The 15,799-nt window shown below is 43.0% G+C and overlaps 1 protein-coding gene across 1 annotated transcript in view; it reads left to right on the top strand.

Moving 5' to 3' along the window:
• LOC124621805 (polyamine-transporting ATPase 13A3-like) overlaps positions 1–15,799 on the top strand; it is a 376,394-nt gene that overhangs the window by 158,515 nt on the left and 202,080 nt on the right. Inside the window, exon 2 of the mRNA XM_047147242.1 lies at positions 4,762–4,832. Coding sequence (XP_047003198.1) covers positions 4,762–4,832 — 71 coding nt within the window. The remainder of the gene's footprint in view (positions 1–4,761; positions 4,833–15,799) is intronic.

Here is a 15,799-nt window from a genome sequence, read left to right on the forward strand (position 1 = left end):
TATCCTTTCCTGGTCTTCAACTGTTCGAAATACAAAAACTCATAAATTTGACTTTTAACTATTTTCTTTTGGGTATATTTGTATATATTCCGCTAACTGAGGTGTTCAGATCATGAAGGAATAAAAGCCAACGGTAAAAAAATGTGTCGTGTTAGATGTGTTGATGATTTCGTGATAGTTGCAGACTCCGATAAAGAAGTGAACAGAACGCTGTAAGTCCTGTGAGACACTCTTAAAGTCCGCAGCTCGTGGTCGTGCGGTAGCGTTCTCGCTTCCCACTCCCGGGTTCCCGGGTTCGATTCCCGGCGGGGTCAGGAATTTTCTCTGCCTCGTGATGACTGGGTGTTGTGTGCTGTCCTTAGGTTAGTTAGGTTTAAGTAGTTCTAAGTTCTAGGGGACTGATGACCATAGATGTTAAATCCCATAGTGCTCAGAGCCATTTGAACACTCTTAAACTTTGGAAATTAAAAGTGAGCGAACGGATAACAAAAGTAATGGGGTACGGGAAAATAAAGGAGAAACTAAAATTAATATGAAAACTGATAACGTCAGAACTGATCAAGGGAAACAGTTTTGTTACCTCGGTAGTAAATCAAAAAGCACCATAGATGCTTGACGGAAGCGAAGGATTTCACTACCAAAAAACATTTTAACCAGCAAACTTGCAATTATAGATATCACAAAAGCCTAAATTAATTGCGTGGAGCAAACTGTTCTATGGACATGAAAGTTGGGCTCCCGGTAAATTGGAAAGGAATCGACTTGAAGCTGCTGAAATATGGACATGGAGGAAAATGACAAGAGCGAGCTCGACGGAAAGAAAAACCAACTGGGAACTTTTAAGAGACGTGAACGAAGAGACAAGATTATTAAATGGAATTGGAAATATAAAAATAAAATCTGCTGGACATGTCATCAGACGCAACAAATTCTTCATTAATATTCTTAAAGGAAAAGTACTGGGAAAGAATGTAAAAGGACGGTCTAGGAAGAAGTATTTGGAAGACTTGGAGAACAGGACAGGACGTGGAAATTACATAGAACTGTAACGAACAGACAGTGACACAAGGAAGTGGTTGCATCGACTAAGCATTCGGTTTAGAACATACAGGGTGATTTTTTCCACCGTGTAAAAATTCTAAGGATTGATCGATCAGAGGATACGGAACAAAAAAGGTCTAATGATCGTACGTCCGGAAATTCATGGTTTCCATGCTAAAGACCATTTATTCAGTCATCCACTATTACAGAGGCTGCGGTCTAATACGCGCTGTACCATGCAGCCACAGTTAGTGTGTGTTGAAACTGATAGCATGTGCATCGACGCGTGCGTGAACGCGCCGTATCATGTTCTGTCTCACATGTTCACATCAGCCAGGCTGCATCCGAACATTGTTGAAGGCAGCATGAATAAGCTGCTCCAGTGTTCTACATCTGTAATGGGCTCTGCGTACACGATACTTTTGAGATGGCGCCATAACCGGAAATCGTTACGGATTGAAATGTTCAAAAATGCTCAAATGTGTGTGAATTCATAAGAGACCAAACTACTGCTGTCATCGGTCCCTAGACTTACACTTACACACTACTTAAATTAGCTTATGCTAAGAACACCACACCCATGCCCGAAGGAGGACTGAAACCTCTGGAGCCGGCCGAAGTGGCCGTGCGGTTATAGGCGCTGCAGTCTGGAACCGCGAGACCACTACGGTCGCAGGTTCGAATCCTGCCTCGGGCATGGATGTTTGTGATGTCCTTAGGTTAGTTAGGTTTAACTAGTTCTAAGTTCTAGGGGACTAATGACCTCAGCAGTTGAGTCCCATAGTGCTCAGAGCCATTTGAACCATTTTTTTGAAACCTCTGGAGGGGCGGAGGGGGGAAGGGGGGGGGGGTTGAAATCCGGTCAACGAGCAGGCCATGCAACTGGACCCTCTTGTCCGATCCAACGAACAGAGAAGGCACGTTTGAGATGCCTCCGGACGTTAACGGCGAAGTGGGCTGGAGCACCATCATGCAGCAGCCACATAACCCTTCGAATCATCACTGGCACTTCTTCCAGCAGGGGAGGCAAGAAACGCCGATAGTTCCGGCCTGTGAGGCGACGTGGAACTGGTCCGAAAATACGGCCGCCAGTAATCCTGAGCCACACATTCCGCCTGCACCGATGATTCACTGTTATCATACCATGGGGGTTCTGCATACTAGCTACTAGCCCACAGATGACTGTTATGAAAGCTGAACGTACCACTCCGCGGAAAGATGGCCTCATTTGTGAACAGGAAGGATGACACAAATTCCAGAATCGTGGTTGCCTGTAGAAGAAACCAGTGACAAAACTGCTCCTGGTGTGGAAAGTCTGTCGCTAGTAAGCCCTGCACACGCTGTAAGTGATGAGGGTAGCAACAATTGTCACGGAGAATGTTCCACATAATCGTCTGGCTTACCCTGTACTGGCGGGCCAACTGCCTGGTACTGACATGGCGGTCGGCTTCCCCAGTGTTAATCACAGTTCCCTTCAAGTCTAGTGTCCGAATATTTCGGGTACGTTCTTCATGACTTGCCGCTTCCTGAAAGGACCCTGTCTCACACAAACAGCGAAACACTGTTGCAAAACTTGAATTCTGTGATTGTTGTCGGCGAGGATAGGTCTCCTGAGACAACCTTGCTGCCCGCCGCCCGTTGCCATTAGCCATTCCGTAAGTAAACACCATGTAGGCAAGCTCTCGGTTCGAATCCGAAACCATCGTGTACATCGCTTTATCACATCCACTACAAGGTAAGTTAGCAAGAGAAGTGAATCGGACACAACATTACCAATGACTATGCCAGAAGGGGGCGCTATGGCATGAGGTATGAGGAGCACTGCCACCCTCTAGGAGGACACCGCATACTGTAACTGTGGCTGCATGGTGCAGAGAGTAGCCGCGCGGGGTTAGCCGAGCGGTCTAGGGAGGCTGCAGTCATGGACTGTGTGGCTGGTCCCGGCGGAGGTTCGAGTCCTCCCTCGGGCGTGGGTGTGTGTGTTTGTCCTTACGATAATTTAGGTTAAGTAGTGTGTAAGATTAGGGACTGAAGACCTTAGCAGTTAAGTCTCATAAGATTTCACACACATTTGAACATTTTGCAGAGAGTATTAGACCGCAGCCTCTGCAACAAAGTATGATTGTATAAATGGTCTCTAGCATCGAAACTATGCATTTTCGACCGTAAATTCATTCATTAGACCTTTTTTCCGTATCCTATCATCGACCAATCCCTAGAGTTTGTACACGGTGGAAAAAAATGACCCTGTACATGTATCTGCATGTTTATTATGAGTCTGGAATAACGTAATACAGCAAATTTTAAAGCACATTTGAACATATATTATAAGACTATGATGGAGGCCCCGAAAGTAATGCATCAAATGTTTTTTCTTCGAAAATTATTTATTCCACGCAATGAAAATTGTGCATGAAAGAATGATATTTTGACCACGTATCCTATTTTTCCGTCTCATTTCTGTCCACTTCTACGTCCTTACACCAGCAAGACACAACGGTGTGAATGTCCTGTCGGTACCAGACCTTTCTGTGGTCACGAAACTACTACTTTACTGGCCCAAATAAGTACAAGCTGGAAGGGGCTAAGACCGAGCTGCAATGTGGATGGGATACCACTGTCCGTCTCCGTTTAGTGATTCGTTCAGAGGTCCTCAAACTGTGAGGCAGAGCGCTATCGTGTTGAATCAAAACGTCCCCTGGAAACCCAACGTTTTCAATATCTTACACATTTCGTATAGGAGGCTGGGAGGTCTGTACTTTCCAATATTTTTTATCTAATGTGAAGCAAAATAATTACAATATGATCCAAACTCAAGTAACTTTTTTTGCATTTATTCTTTAAATAATTTCACAAGTTGATTTTACATAAATTTTACTCCAACTTAAATCATTTCTGCTCGAACACCCGCCTTTTCCCTTTTTCTGTCTTCATAGGTCAGATAGCTTCCCCTGACATTACTTTCGGAACGTCACTATCTGTGTTTCTGATTTATCTCCTGAATTACACAAACACTTAAGGAAATCAGACATTACTTATTTAAGATAAGGATACAAGCTGAAGCAATGAATTAAAATTTGTGCCTTAGACAGGACTTGAACCCAGATCTCCTGCATACTAAACAGATGTGCTAACCACAACATGACCGTAGCACTGTAGCTATGCTCATCCAGTCCCATCCCTAATACACTTCAATTCAGACCTTAATCCCATTTTCCACTTCTTAAATCGTCGGTACTGCCGAAGCTGTCTGACACTGGAAACGTGCGCCAGCTTCGTATGTAATTGGAAAATCCTACCTGTACCGTATGTGTATGTAATCTATTGATCTGATGACCCAAATTTTATTGGAGACATATGAGGGCAGTGGACTACAATTTTCCATGCAGCTGAGGTGGCTGCAGTGCTACACTGGGGTGGTGGTTAGCACATCTACCTAGTAAGCAGGTGTTCAAGGTCTAGTCATACCACAAATTTCAATCTATTGCTTCAGCTTCTATCCTTATCGATGATAAAGCTGAGATTCATGTGCCACAAGGAAAATGTAGTTCCATTACTTACTTAATTTTCTGTCGCCTTAGTTGCTTTGTCCAAAATTAAAGAATTCGTAACGAGTTGTAAACTGAATGCTGAATGCATCGTACACATTTACTATTTTGTAACACTACTTCATATTTTCTAAATTTTGTGACTTTATTTTGTTTTTCTTTTCTGTTTCAGATGCGTCCTTCAAACCAGGAAAGAATGAGAAGAAAGTGGACCTCATCAATGAAGGGGAAGAGGAACAGATGGTGAGCGAATTCGTTAAACTCTCTAAAATTAGTTGTATTAAGGCTTTGGAAACCTCAAACATTTCAAATACAGACGTAGTCAGTAGCTAAAAACTGTTGGAGTTACTTCGAATCTATAGAGACGCAATGTTAGAGGACCGAGTGACTTCAGAGTGGAGCTAGACATAGAACATTTTATTAACGTTCCCAACTGACATGGGGTTTTGCTTGTGCAACTGGACACACAGTATGACGGTAATAGGCGAAGGCGTCTTGTTTAAACATGAAACAAACAATTCTGGATATACTACATCATTTTTGTTTATACGTTGTCTTCGAACAGAAAAATGCTGATGCTTTATTCGGAAACGATAATCATGTCAAGGATGATACCGATTTTTAACACACTGAAAAAGTATGTCTTTGGACAGTAAATAACAATAAAAATCGTAGTAGCCATTTTTGTGAACAAAACATGTGTAGTTACAACAAGATTTGTTAACCAAAGTAGGTTTAAACATTAAATAAGACTGTTTTAAAGTAGCAAACAAATACCTGATACAGAGGTAAAGAATACAGATTGTATGGAATGATAAGAAAGAATTAAAAGATTACCGTTCCAATTTGACCAACACATCACGTCAAAATGTGCTTAATTCATGGACAAAAGGGCCAATAAGTAATATGTAAATGTAATAAAGGTTGTGTGATTACAGTCACAAGACAGAAATAACAAAACATGTAAATATATAGTAAATGACATGAAATTATGTTCAAATAAGATTAAGTCACATAAACTTACAAGCATCCATACCAAGATGTATATCTATACCATAACAGAAACAGGTACAGTTTGTGAATTAAAAGGGACCATACTGACTAATGGCGAAGTGGATTAGGGAGCGGGAAGAGAGGTTTGGAGAAACTCGAAGGAGTGGATACGGGGAATGTTCGTAAGTGGTAGAAATAGCTTTAAGATTTTGACTGCAACTTAGTTGGGCTTATCCACAGAAACGATACCTAATAAAAGTGTACAACAAAGGAGTGGACAATCACAGACATTTAGTATCACATAATTTGACATTCGACGCTGGAAAACAATAACTAGCAAAGGGAGAACTATTAACAGAAACACATCAACAGACTGAAGTCTCCTGGAGATTAAAAACTGTGTACTTAACAGCGTTTCGAACTCGGAACCTTGACTTACTTTTCCACCTATTTCCTCTCTTATTTGTTATTCAAGGTGACTTAAAAAATTTCTTATGTGCTTTTGTTTCGCAGCTTATCACTTAACGTAAGTCCTCCGACTTAAAAAAATTATTCTCTTAACGCTGGGTTCCTGTTGTGTCTTTTTTCGTTATCATACAATTTTCACTAACATAAATAAGTGGCAGGATCGCCATCACTTTGCAAAGCTTTAATCTTACGTCTCGCGTTGTTCGCTCTTCTGGTATTCCTTCTGGGGTTCTAATTGTGTACAGATATTTCATCAGCTATTTATGGACACTGAGATGACAAAAGTCATGCGATAGCGATATGCACGCATACAGATGGCGGTAGTATCGTGCACAGCAGGTACAAAAGGGCACGGAGTATTGGCGGAGCTGTAATTTGTGCTCAGGTGATTCATCTGAAAAGGTTTTCGACGCAATTATGGCCGCAAGAAGTGAAATAATAGACGCTGAAAACGGAATGATAGTTGTAACTTGACGCAAGGATTTTTTTTTTTTTTTTTTTGGAATCGTTAGGGAATTCCGTATAATATCAAATCTAAGGCGTTACCTCTTTTCAGGAAGAAATACAGTGGCGGACGGCCTTCACTTAACGACCGAGAACAGAGGCGATTGCGTTGTCAGTGCTAACAGACAAGCAACACTGCGTGAAATAACCGCAGAAATCAGTATGGAACATAGGACGAAGGTGTCCGTTAAGACAGTGCGGCGGAATTTCGCGTTAATTGGCTATGGGAGCAGACAAGTCTGCTGACGGCACGACATCGTCTGCAGCGCCTCTCCTGGACTCGTTACCATATCGGTTAAACCATAGATGACTGGAAAACCATGGCCTGGTCAGATGAGCCTCGATGTCAGTTGCTAAGAGGTGTGGTAGGGTTCGATTGTGGAGCAGACACCACAAAGCCATCGACCCAAGTTGTCAACAAGGCACTGTGCAAGGTGGTGGTGACTTCATGATGATGTGTTTGAATGGAATGGAGTGAGTCCTCTGACCATGCTCGGCTATTTGTAGACCTTTTTCTGTCATTCATGGACGTCATGCACCCAAATAGCAATGGAATTTTTAAGGATGACAATACGCCATGTCACCGGGTCTTAATTGCGGTTGGTTTGAAGAACGTTCTGGACAATTCGAGCGAATGATTTGGCCACCAAGGTCGCCCCACATGAATCCAGTCGAACATTCATGGGACATAATCGAGAGGCCAGTTCGTACACAAAATCGTGCACCGGCTACACTTTCGCAATTATGGACGGTTATAGAGCCAGAATGGCTCAATATTTCTGCAGGGGACTTCCAAAGACGTGTTGGGTCTATGCCACGTCGAATTGCTGCACTAATCTGTACAAAAGAAAGTCCGACACAATATTAGGACGTATCCCATGACTGTTGTCACTTCAGTGTATATGTGGGGTTATTCATAAGTATCTGTGAGGTTGCAGAAGAAAACTGTACAAATACTGTAAGACATATTCAAGTTTTTAAGTGGCACTACAAGTGCTCAGTACCCTTTTTGTGGCGTAGTAAACGTCAGCACTTCCGTGCAGTTCTGTGACATCACTGACACAAATTGCCCGGGAAGGCGCAACAACAGCATTCCTTGTAAATCTGTTCATTTGTTTACCTGTCAGCAGGTGCGGACTAATTCAGTGCGACAATGTGGAGTGGACGATTTGTTTTACATTTTCTGACTGTCTAGGTCTATCTAGTTACCTATGTCAATTAACTTGGTACTAAAACTGTAAACTTTTCTTTATGGCTGAATTGTCTGAGGCGATCCTATTTATGATGGGTCTTTTTGCAGTGCCAGCCACGAACTTAGTCTTCTACAGAGGTGGAAGTCCTGGTATATTGTTTGCAGTTTAAAGTTTGCTCTCTGTAAGCTGTCTTTGCTATCTGGCATAATCACTATGGCATTAGCAACTGGTAAGCACCCTATTTCAGTATCCAAAATGAATCTTGCATTCTGTAGCAGAGTGTTCTCTGTACTGAAACCTCCTTTCACATTAAAAATATATGCCTGAGCGATAATGTTGCTGGCCGTACGGTTCCAGGTGCTGCAGTCTGGAACCGCGAGACCGCAACGGTCGCAGGTTCGAATCCTGCCCCGGGCATGGATGTGTGTGATGTCCTTAGGTTAGTTAGGTTTAACTAGTTCTAAGTTCTAGGGGACCAATGACCTCAGAAGTTGAGTCCCGTAGTGCTCAGAGCCTATCGCGGTCATTCCTCCTACCGCCTAGTTTTCGTTCTCAGTGGCTACTTCCAGTACCGTAGAAGTATTCTCAGTACCCCCGTATCGTTGACTAAAATTATGTTGAATAACTCACTTGGTAAAAGCATTTGCTGAGAAAGCCCAGGTTCTGGCTTCGAGCCCCAGGCAGGCACATAATTGTACTCTTCCATGAAGTTTCATAACAGCGCAAACTTCGGTACGCAGTGAAAATTCATTGTGGAATACATCATCTGCCTGCTTGTGACTTCCATTCCTTACTGTGTATACAGAGCTAACTTTCTGAACGCCAAATCACACACCTACAATCACCAGCAATCATTTTCGGCGCTACTATTGCGACACGGCTGACGACCCTTGAGGGATAGCTGTCTCTTGTGGCAGCCACATTCTGCACTCGTATCTGAAAAGTGTATGGCCTGAAATCTGTTGGAACCGCGAGAAACGTAGGCCTACTTTCTGGGAAGCTCTGGTGGATCAGCTCTGTGCAGTTTCCAAAATAGGTCCTTGAGAAAAATGTTCATAGCTTTTATGTCCCCCCCCCCCCCCCCCCCCCTCCAAGAACCATGGACCTTGCCGTTGGTGGGGAGGCTTGCGTGCCTCAGCGATGCAGATAGCCGTACCGTAGGTGCAACCACAACGGATGGGTATCTGTTGAGAGGCCAGACAAACGTGTGGTTCCTGAAGAGGGGCAACAGCCTTTTCAGAAGTTGCAGGGGCAACAGTCTGGATGATTGACTGATCTGGCCTTGTAACACTAACCAAAACGGCCTTGCTGTGCTGGTACTGCGAACGGCTGAAAGCAAGGGGAAACTACAGCCGTAATTTTTCCCGAGGGCATGCAGCTTTACTGTATGCATGGAGAGCTGCATCAAACCAGTCTCTGGACTGAAGACCACAACAACAACAACAGTTTTTATGTGTGTTCTGTCTTTCCTTATTTGCAAAATAGAATGTTGGCCTTCTGAAAGTATAAATTCCTTCTCTAGTCTAGTGACTCAGATTCCAATGTCCGACTTGATGATAGCAGTGATTCAGGCACCAGTGATGACGATGACGCCGAGGGCCTATTCTACACAGGGAGTTTTCCTGACTGAAAACGCGGGGAAAACGAACACTGTACGAAATATTATCGCTGCAATCATGAAGATTGCTGTGTCGAACTATTAGGCCGCGATGTCGCAAAAACAAATATAGATAGTGTGAAGTACGACTGGAATCAATCAGATGTGAAAAATATGTGGTCATATCTCATATTATTCAGGAATAAAATAAATAGTTTACTGTATCGCATTAAGAAAGTTTCACTTTTTTTCTATGAGCTGCCTTATTTGTAAAGGTTTAATGATTACAATGGCCACGCGGGATTAGCCGAGCGGTCTACCGGCACGGTAACTTCAAATGGTTCAAATGGCTCTGAGCACTATGGGACTTAACATTTGTGGTCATCAGTCCCCTAGACCTTAGAACTACTTAAACCTAACTAACCTAAGAACATCACACACACCCATGCCCGAGGCAGGATTCGAACCTGCGACCGTAGCAGTTGCGCGGTTCCGGACTGAGCGCCTAGAACCGCTAGACCATCGCGGCCGGCCACGGTAACTCAGCGTGTTCGGTCAGAGGATTAGCTTGCCCTCTGCAATAAAAAGAAACTGAGTTAATGGATCAACGACGAACTGAAACGGGTGTCTTGCGACGTCCGCACCGAGCAGATGAAACGAACGAAAACGAACAAAATGAGATTTAAAAAAAAAAGCGGTTTAAGCGCTGCAGTCATGGACTTTGCGGCTGATCCCGGCGGAGGTTCGAGTCCTTCCTCGGACATGGGTGTGTGTGTTTGTCCTTAGGATAATTTAGGTTAAGTAGTGTGTAAGCTTAGGGACTGATGCCCTTAGCAGTTAAGTCCAATAAGATTTCACACACACACACATTTTTTGATTACAATGAACGTTTGTTTATTGTTTGAAAATACGAATCATAGTAAAAGGATGCAAGATATTGTCAGACATTCATGGTTAAAATTCGTTTTAAAGGTATTTGACAGTTAAATATCAAAAACTGACTTCTATTATAATAAATATTGCACTTCACCACCACGAACTTTTTAAGTTGACCAATTTTGAAAATCGGTGTGGTGACACTAATGTACCCTGTGTCCTACGAACGTAACTAGGTCCTTGTTTGCAAATGAACATATGATACTTAGAGTGAAATTTTTGCTTGTAGAGAGGATTTATCGGGACGGAAAATATGGAAAAAATATTACACATTAGTAAAAAATAACATTTATTGTAATGAAAATGAAAAATAGAAACTACCCCATATAACTTACCAGCAAAAAAATTTAAGATAGTTTCTACACATCATATAGCAGTATTTTGTTACATTCTGCGAAGTTCGTTGGGTAACTACGTCCTATTAAATACAGATTGTGTTCAGACCAGAATCATTACTAAAGAGTGTAATAGTGTTTCCAAGCTATGTTTGTGATGTCTAAGAAAACACCTAGTCAGACAGTCCTGGATCATAGAAGACGGTGACATGATTTGATCTTCGTGAGACAGACGCACGCCACTTGCCAGCTTCGGGCGCTCTGCACAGGGTGACAGTAATGAATGGGGACAAACTACATGAACGATACCTGTGAGGTAAAAGAGAAGAGGTCATATGGACGAATGGTCCGAAATGCGTTCCAAACAAAGCACACGAAACTGAAGGTGGAGGTAAAAGATCAGTCACAGAGTAGGTTTCAGTGATTGAAAGCACACAACGGCACACACCAGGCAAGTGGGAATGTTCTTTATGTACTAGTGTTTTAATTCCACACTCGAGAGGGCATGCATTATATCTACAAGCTGTATCATTGGGTAAACGCGTGGAGTTGAAAGTACTCGATACTAGAAGCAAAAATGTTTCAGTAGACATAGGTCCGCAAACGAACGGGCGACTTTGTGGTTCCTGGCCACCACTGACTTAAATCTGTATAAACGTCATCCTAGATAGGAAAATGTAACAATAATTAACAACATTAAGAAAAGCAGTTAGAGATACTATGGTAGACGTGCAGGTGTTTTGGATGATCGCGACAACAGTTACGTGACTGTACTTGTAGCTAAAGGACGTGTCCGAAGTATCGTCCTTGTATCCAGCCTCTACCCGTCGCTGCAGACAATTTAGAATCCTTTCTTACATCCCTGGATCATTTCGAAATTCTTGACAAGCATTGACAGGTTTTTGCTTCGATTCTTTAACTTTGTTAACTGTAGTGGCGGGCAATACACCTTTAAGGTGACCCTATACACAGAAATCCATGGGGTTCAGATTAGGTGACCTTGGAGATCACTGTACAAGTCCTCCTCGCCCATTCTATCTTTGGCCATATCGGCTTGTAAGAAGTCGTCTCACCATAATAGCGAAATGTGCTGGTGCTCCATCACACATGTACCACACTCTGGTGTTGATCTAAGGTAACATCCTCAAGCAATCTTGCAAGATGATGCCGCAGAAACCGAAGGCAATTCCGTCCATTGAGTTTGTTTGGTAACATGTATACCCAATCAGACTGTCACCTAGTACCCCTAAAATACATATTTCATAAGAAACGTTGCTGATGTGGAGACTCGTACAGAGCATGTAGGTTGGTTACTGGCTCTAAAAGTGACAACTGTGACAGTTAAAAACATAATCACAATTGAGCTGCTTCATCTATAAGTAAAATGTTATTCGAAAACCTACGGCTGCCTACAGCTTGTTGTATACACTGGAAGAACATTACTCTAGAACGAAAGAAACTGATGTCATTGGACGTGGTACGGGTATATTGAATTGCGACGTATTATTGTCCAAGCAGTCCGCCTGCTTAGCTGAGTTGCAACGTGTTTGCCAACCATACAGCGGGCCTGGCTTCGATTTCCGGCCGGGTTGGACTGGGTGTTGTGTTGCCCTTATCGTCATCTCGTTATCACACGCACGCAAGAAGTACAATATGGCATCACCTGAAATAAGACTTGTAGCTCGACGGCCCATCTTCCCCGGCCATCAATGCCAACGATCATTTCATTTTCATACTCCAAGCACTAATGTGGCTCATTCCAACAATTTCAGAAGTTTGTGTGGCAAGTGAACCTGTCGAGATTCCTAGAGAGTGTTCGACTATTTCCAGCACCACACCTTCAAGCACAGGTGTAATTCGTGCAGGCCTACTCCCTCCCGCAGCTAATGCCAAGCTCCCAGTTTTGTCGTACGCTTTGACGCGCTCTTGAACGTTTGACTCTCGGGATGCTTTCGGGCAGAGTGTGCTTCTTGGTACAAGCGTGCAGCCTTCCGTGCATTGCCGTTAGCCCTACCATACACGAAATGCATACCCACATAGTCCACGAACACTTGTACAGCACAACTGACGCTCTGTAAGCGATTGAAACCTTCTGGACCTGCAGTAAAAAGCACGCGAAAAAGGTCAGTTTTGGCAAGAAACATTCCGTTTACAACTCCTTGTGTCCAAAATGTAAACGAAGATCACACCCCGGACAGGCAAGCGTTGTTTACACAGAATCAAGTCAGTGGTGGCTGGTAAACAAAAAGTCGCAGCTGTCCCGCAAACGGTTCGTTTGCGGACGTATGTTTACTGAAACTTTTCTGCTTTTAGTATCGTGTACTTTCAACTGTATGGGTTTATGCTATTATACATCCTGTATGCAACAGGTTCGTTGAGGAGGGAAGTCCGTATGTAGTAAGGCCTCCACGCATTGTGAGTGGTACGGACAGTAGCAGTTGTGGACATCACCACTGCCCTCTTGAGTGTAGAGTTAAAACATTAGTACACACAGAACATCACAACTAGTCTGGTGTCGTGTCTTTTCAGTCATTCAAACCTACCCTGTCAAGCATCCCTTATCTCCATATTCAAGAGAGTGTACGTACCACCCTTGGAACTCGTATCTGGCTATATGTCCAGCTGACCTTTCTTTTGCTTCTTATCCTCACAGGAATCTTTTCCTGCTGTTTGTCCCCATTTACCAAAATAACTCTGTCTACGCAGCCCATGGTCCTTAGCATTTTTATCCAAGTTCCGAAAGCTTCCCTATAGGTTGTGGCACTATACTGAATAGGGACGCAGACGTCCGCGCGTTCACAACTGAGTGTGCATGTGTGTGGTTGTGTGTGTGTATGTGTACACCATCAACTACAGAACTGTTAACATGATAATAATATAATTCAAAAGTGAAAATTTTCAGTAGCCACAAAAAACTTCATACGTAGTTTGAAACGCAAAGTTTGCATATGAAACTTTTCTGCAGCTTTGCGAACATATTTTGCCACAATACGGAAGGGAAAACTACTGTGACGTGTGACATCCGGCGATTAATGCGCATTATATACAATGTACATATGCTCTTTTTTCAAAGTATGACTTTTACAATCATAGGAATTATAAAAATTACAATGAAATAAACAAAAAGCTGTCAGAAGAAACTTTTATAACATTATTTCACACGATAGATTTAGGAAGTGAGTAAAACTATCACGATTCTTAAGAGAAAGCATAAGAATGGAATAATTACGGGCAGTTTTTCTTCTCATTCCTTGTCCTCTTCTTCTGTATATGATGTGGGCCATTTGAAAAGTGTCTCATAAAACTCACTGTACCCTACAGGAATATGTTGCGCAAGTTTTTGCAGATCCGTCATTTTTCATCGCTATTGGAACACTACCAATGGTGTATGCTTTCTCTTCGATAGACTCAGAGATATTATAGCATTAAACAGAAAATGCCAGTTCATCAGTATACTCAAAAGGAACAATCTTTCCTCTCACATCTAATTTATATTCAAGCTGCTTCAGTTTAGACAACCGATAAGTAATTTTGTTTTCATTAAGGATACATCTTCCTGTTGTCTCGTCTTTATAATGCCTGGGCCGCCACTTCCAGAAAAACATGAGTATCATCTAAATTCACCACTTTGATGGAAAAACGTTCAGACACATTGCTCTTTTTCATAATGTCAAAGAATTCTTCCATTGTATATGCTGATGAGCCGCTTAACAGGCCCGAAGTCCTTGTCACAAGGCAGAAAGAACTGTCCTTGTACAAGAATGTAGTGGATTATAGTTATCAAATTATCCTCATCAACCGTATTAGGCAGAAAACGAAACAGTGTGTGATTTCTGTTTTGTCCAGCACACGTGTCACTAAACAGTATTATATGAGGCACATCTTGCTCTTTATCATTTTGTTCAATGTAGCGACCGCTGCGGTCGCAGGTTCGAATCCTGCCTCGGGCATGGATGTGTGTGATGTCCTTAGGTTAGTTAGGTTTAATTAGTTCTAAGTTCTAGGCGACTGATGACCTCAGAAGTTAAGTCGCATAGTGCTCAGAGCCATTTGAACCATTTGTCCAATGTACTCAAACAAAACGCTACCAACGCCATAAGGAATTCTCTTAGCATACACGCATTCAGGTCTACTACAACAAAACACAAACATTCCGTACGTTGCAGAAATGGAACGGCTGTGCTTTTTTTATGGTTTTAGGGCGTAAAACTGCTACGGTCATTAGCGCCCGATCTGTTGCTTAGGGAAAGGTAAAAAAAAACTGGAAATCAGCAGCAATGGGAGCGAAACTCAAAAAGTGGGGAAACTAAAAAACAGAAGGAAAGCTTAGAAAACCACTCTAGAAGGGGGGGGTTGTTTTCCCCAAAAAGAGCTTCAAATGACCGACCTCATCTCACTGACACTGATAAACTTGAGAACGCGATCGGCTGAGCGCGTGTCATCTGCTAAAATGTAAGAGATATCAGGCGACAGCTGTAGACGGGCAGGTAAAGGAGTGAAATAGGGGAATTCAAGTAAAAGGTGTCTCGCCGTCCACAGCTGAGAGCAATGGGGACAAAGCGGGGGAGGATCGCCACTTAAAAGATGTCGATGGCTAAAAAGACAGTGCCCTATCCGGAGTCTAGTTCAAATTACCTCCTCCCGACGACGAGAAAGAGGTCTAATTCAAATGGCTCTGAGCACTATGGAACTTAACATCTGAGGTCATCAGTCCCCTAGAACTTAGAACTACTTAAATGTAACTAACCTAAGGACATCACACACACCCATGCCTGAAGCAGGATTAGAACCTGCGACCGTAGCGGTCGCGCGGTTCCAGACTGTAGCGCCTAGAACCGCTCGGCCACCCCGACCGGCAAGGAAGAGGTCCAAGCACAGGGAAGATATGTAGATTCTGCATCTTTCGCAATAATGGACAGAAAGCGAAATCATATTCTAGTGGGTATACGATTCGTATGTTTGGCCTGTATGCGTACTCCAGCCATCGGTGAGCCGTCCGGACTGGCCGAGCGGTTATAGGCGCTTCAGTCTGGAACCGCGCGGCCGCTACGGTCGGAGGTTCGAATCCTGCCTCGGGCATTGATGCGTGTGATGTCCTTAGGTTAGTTAGGTTTACGTAGTTCTAAGTTCTAGGGGACTGATGACCTCAGATGTGAAGTCCCATAGTACTCAGAGTCATTTGAA

This window comes from Schistocerca americana, chromosome 7, assembly GCF_021461395.2.
Source record: "Schistocerca americana isolate TAMUIC-IGC-003095 chromosome 7, iqSchAmer2.1, whole genome shotgun sequence".
In the NCBI taxonomy this organism is placed as follows: Eukaryota; Metazoa; Arthropoda; class Insecta; order Orthoptera; family Acrididae; genus Schistocerca; species Schistocerca americana.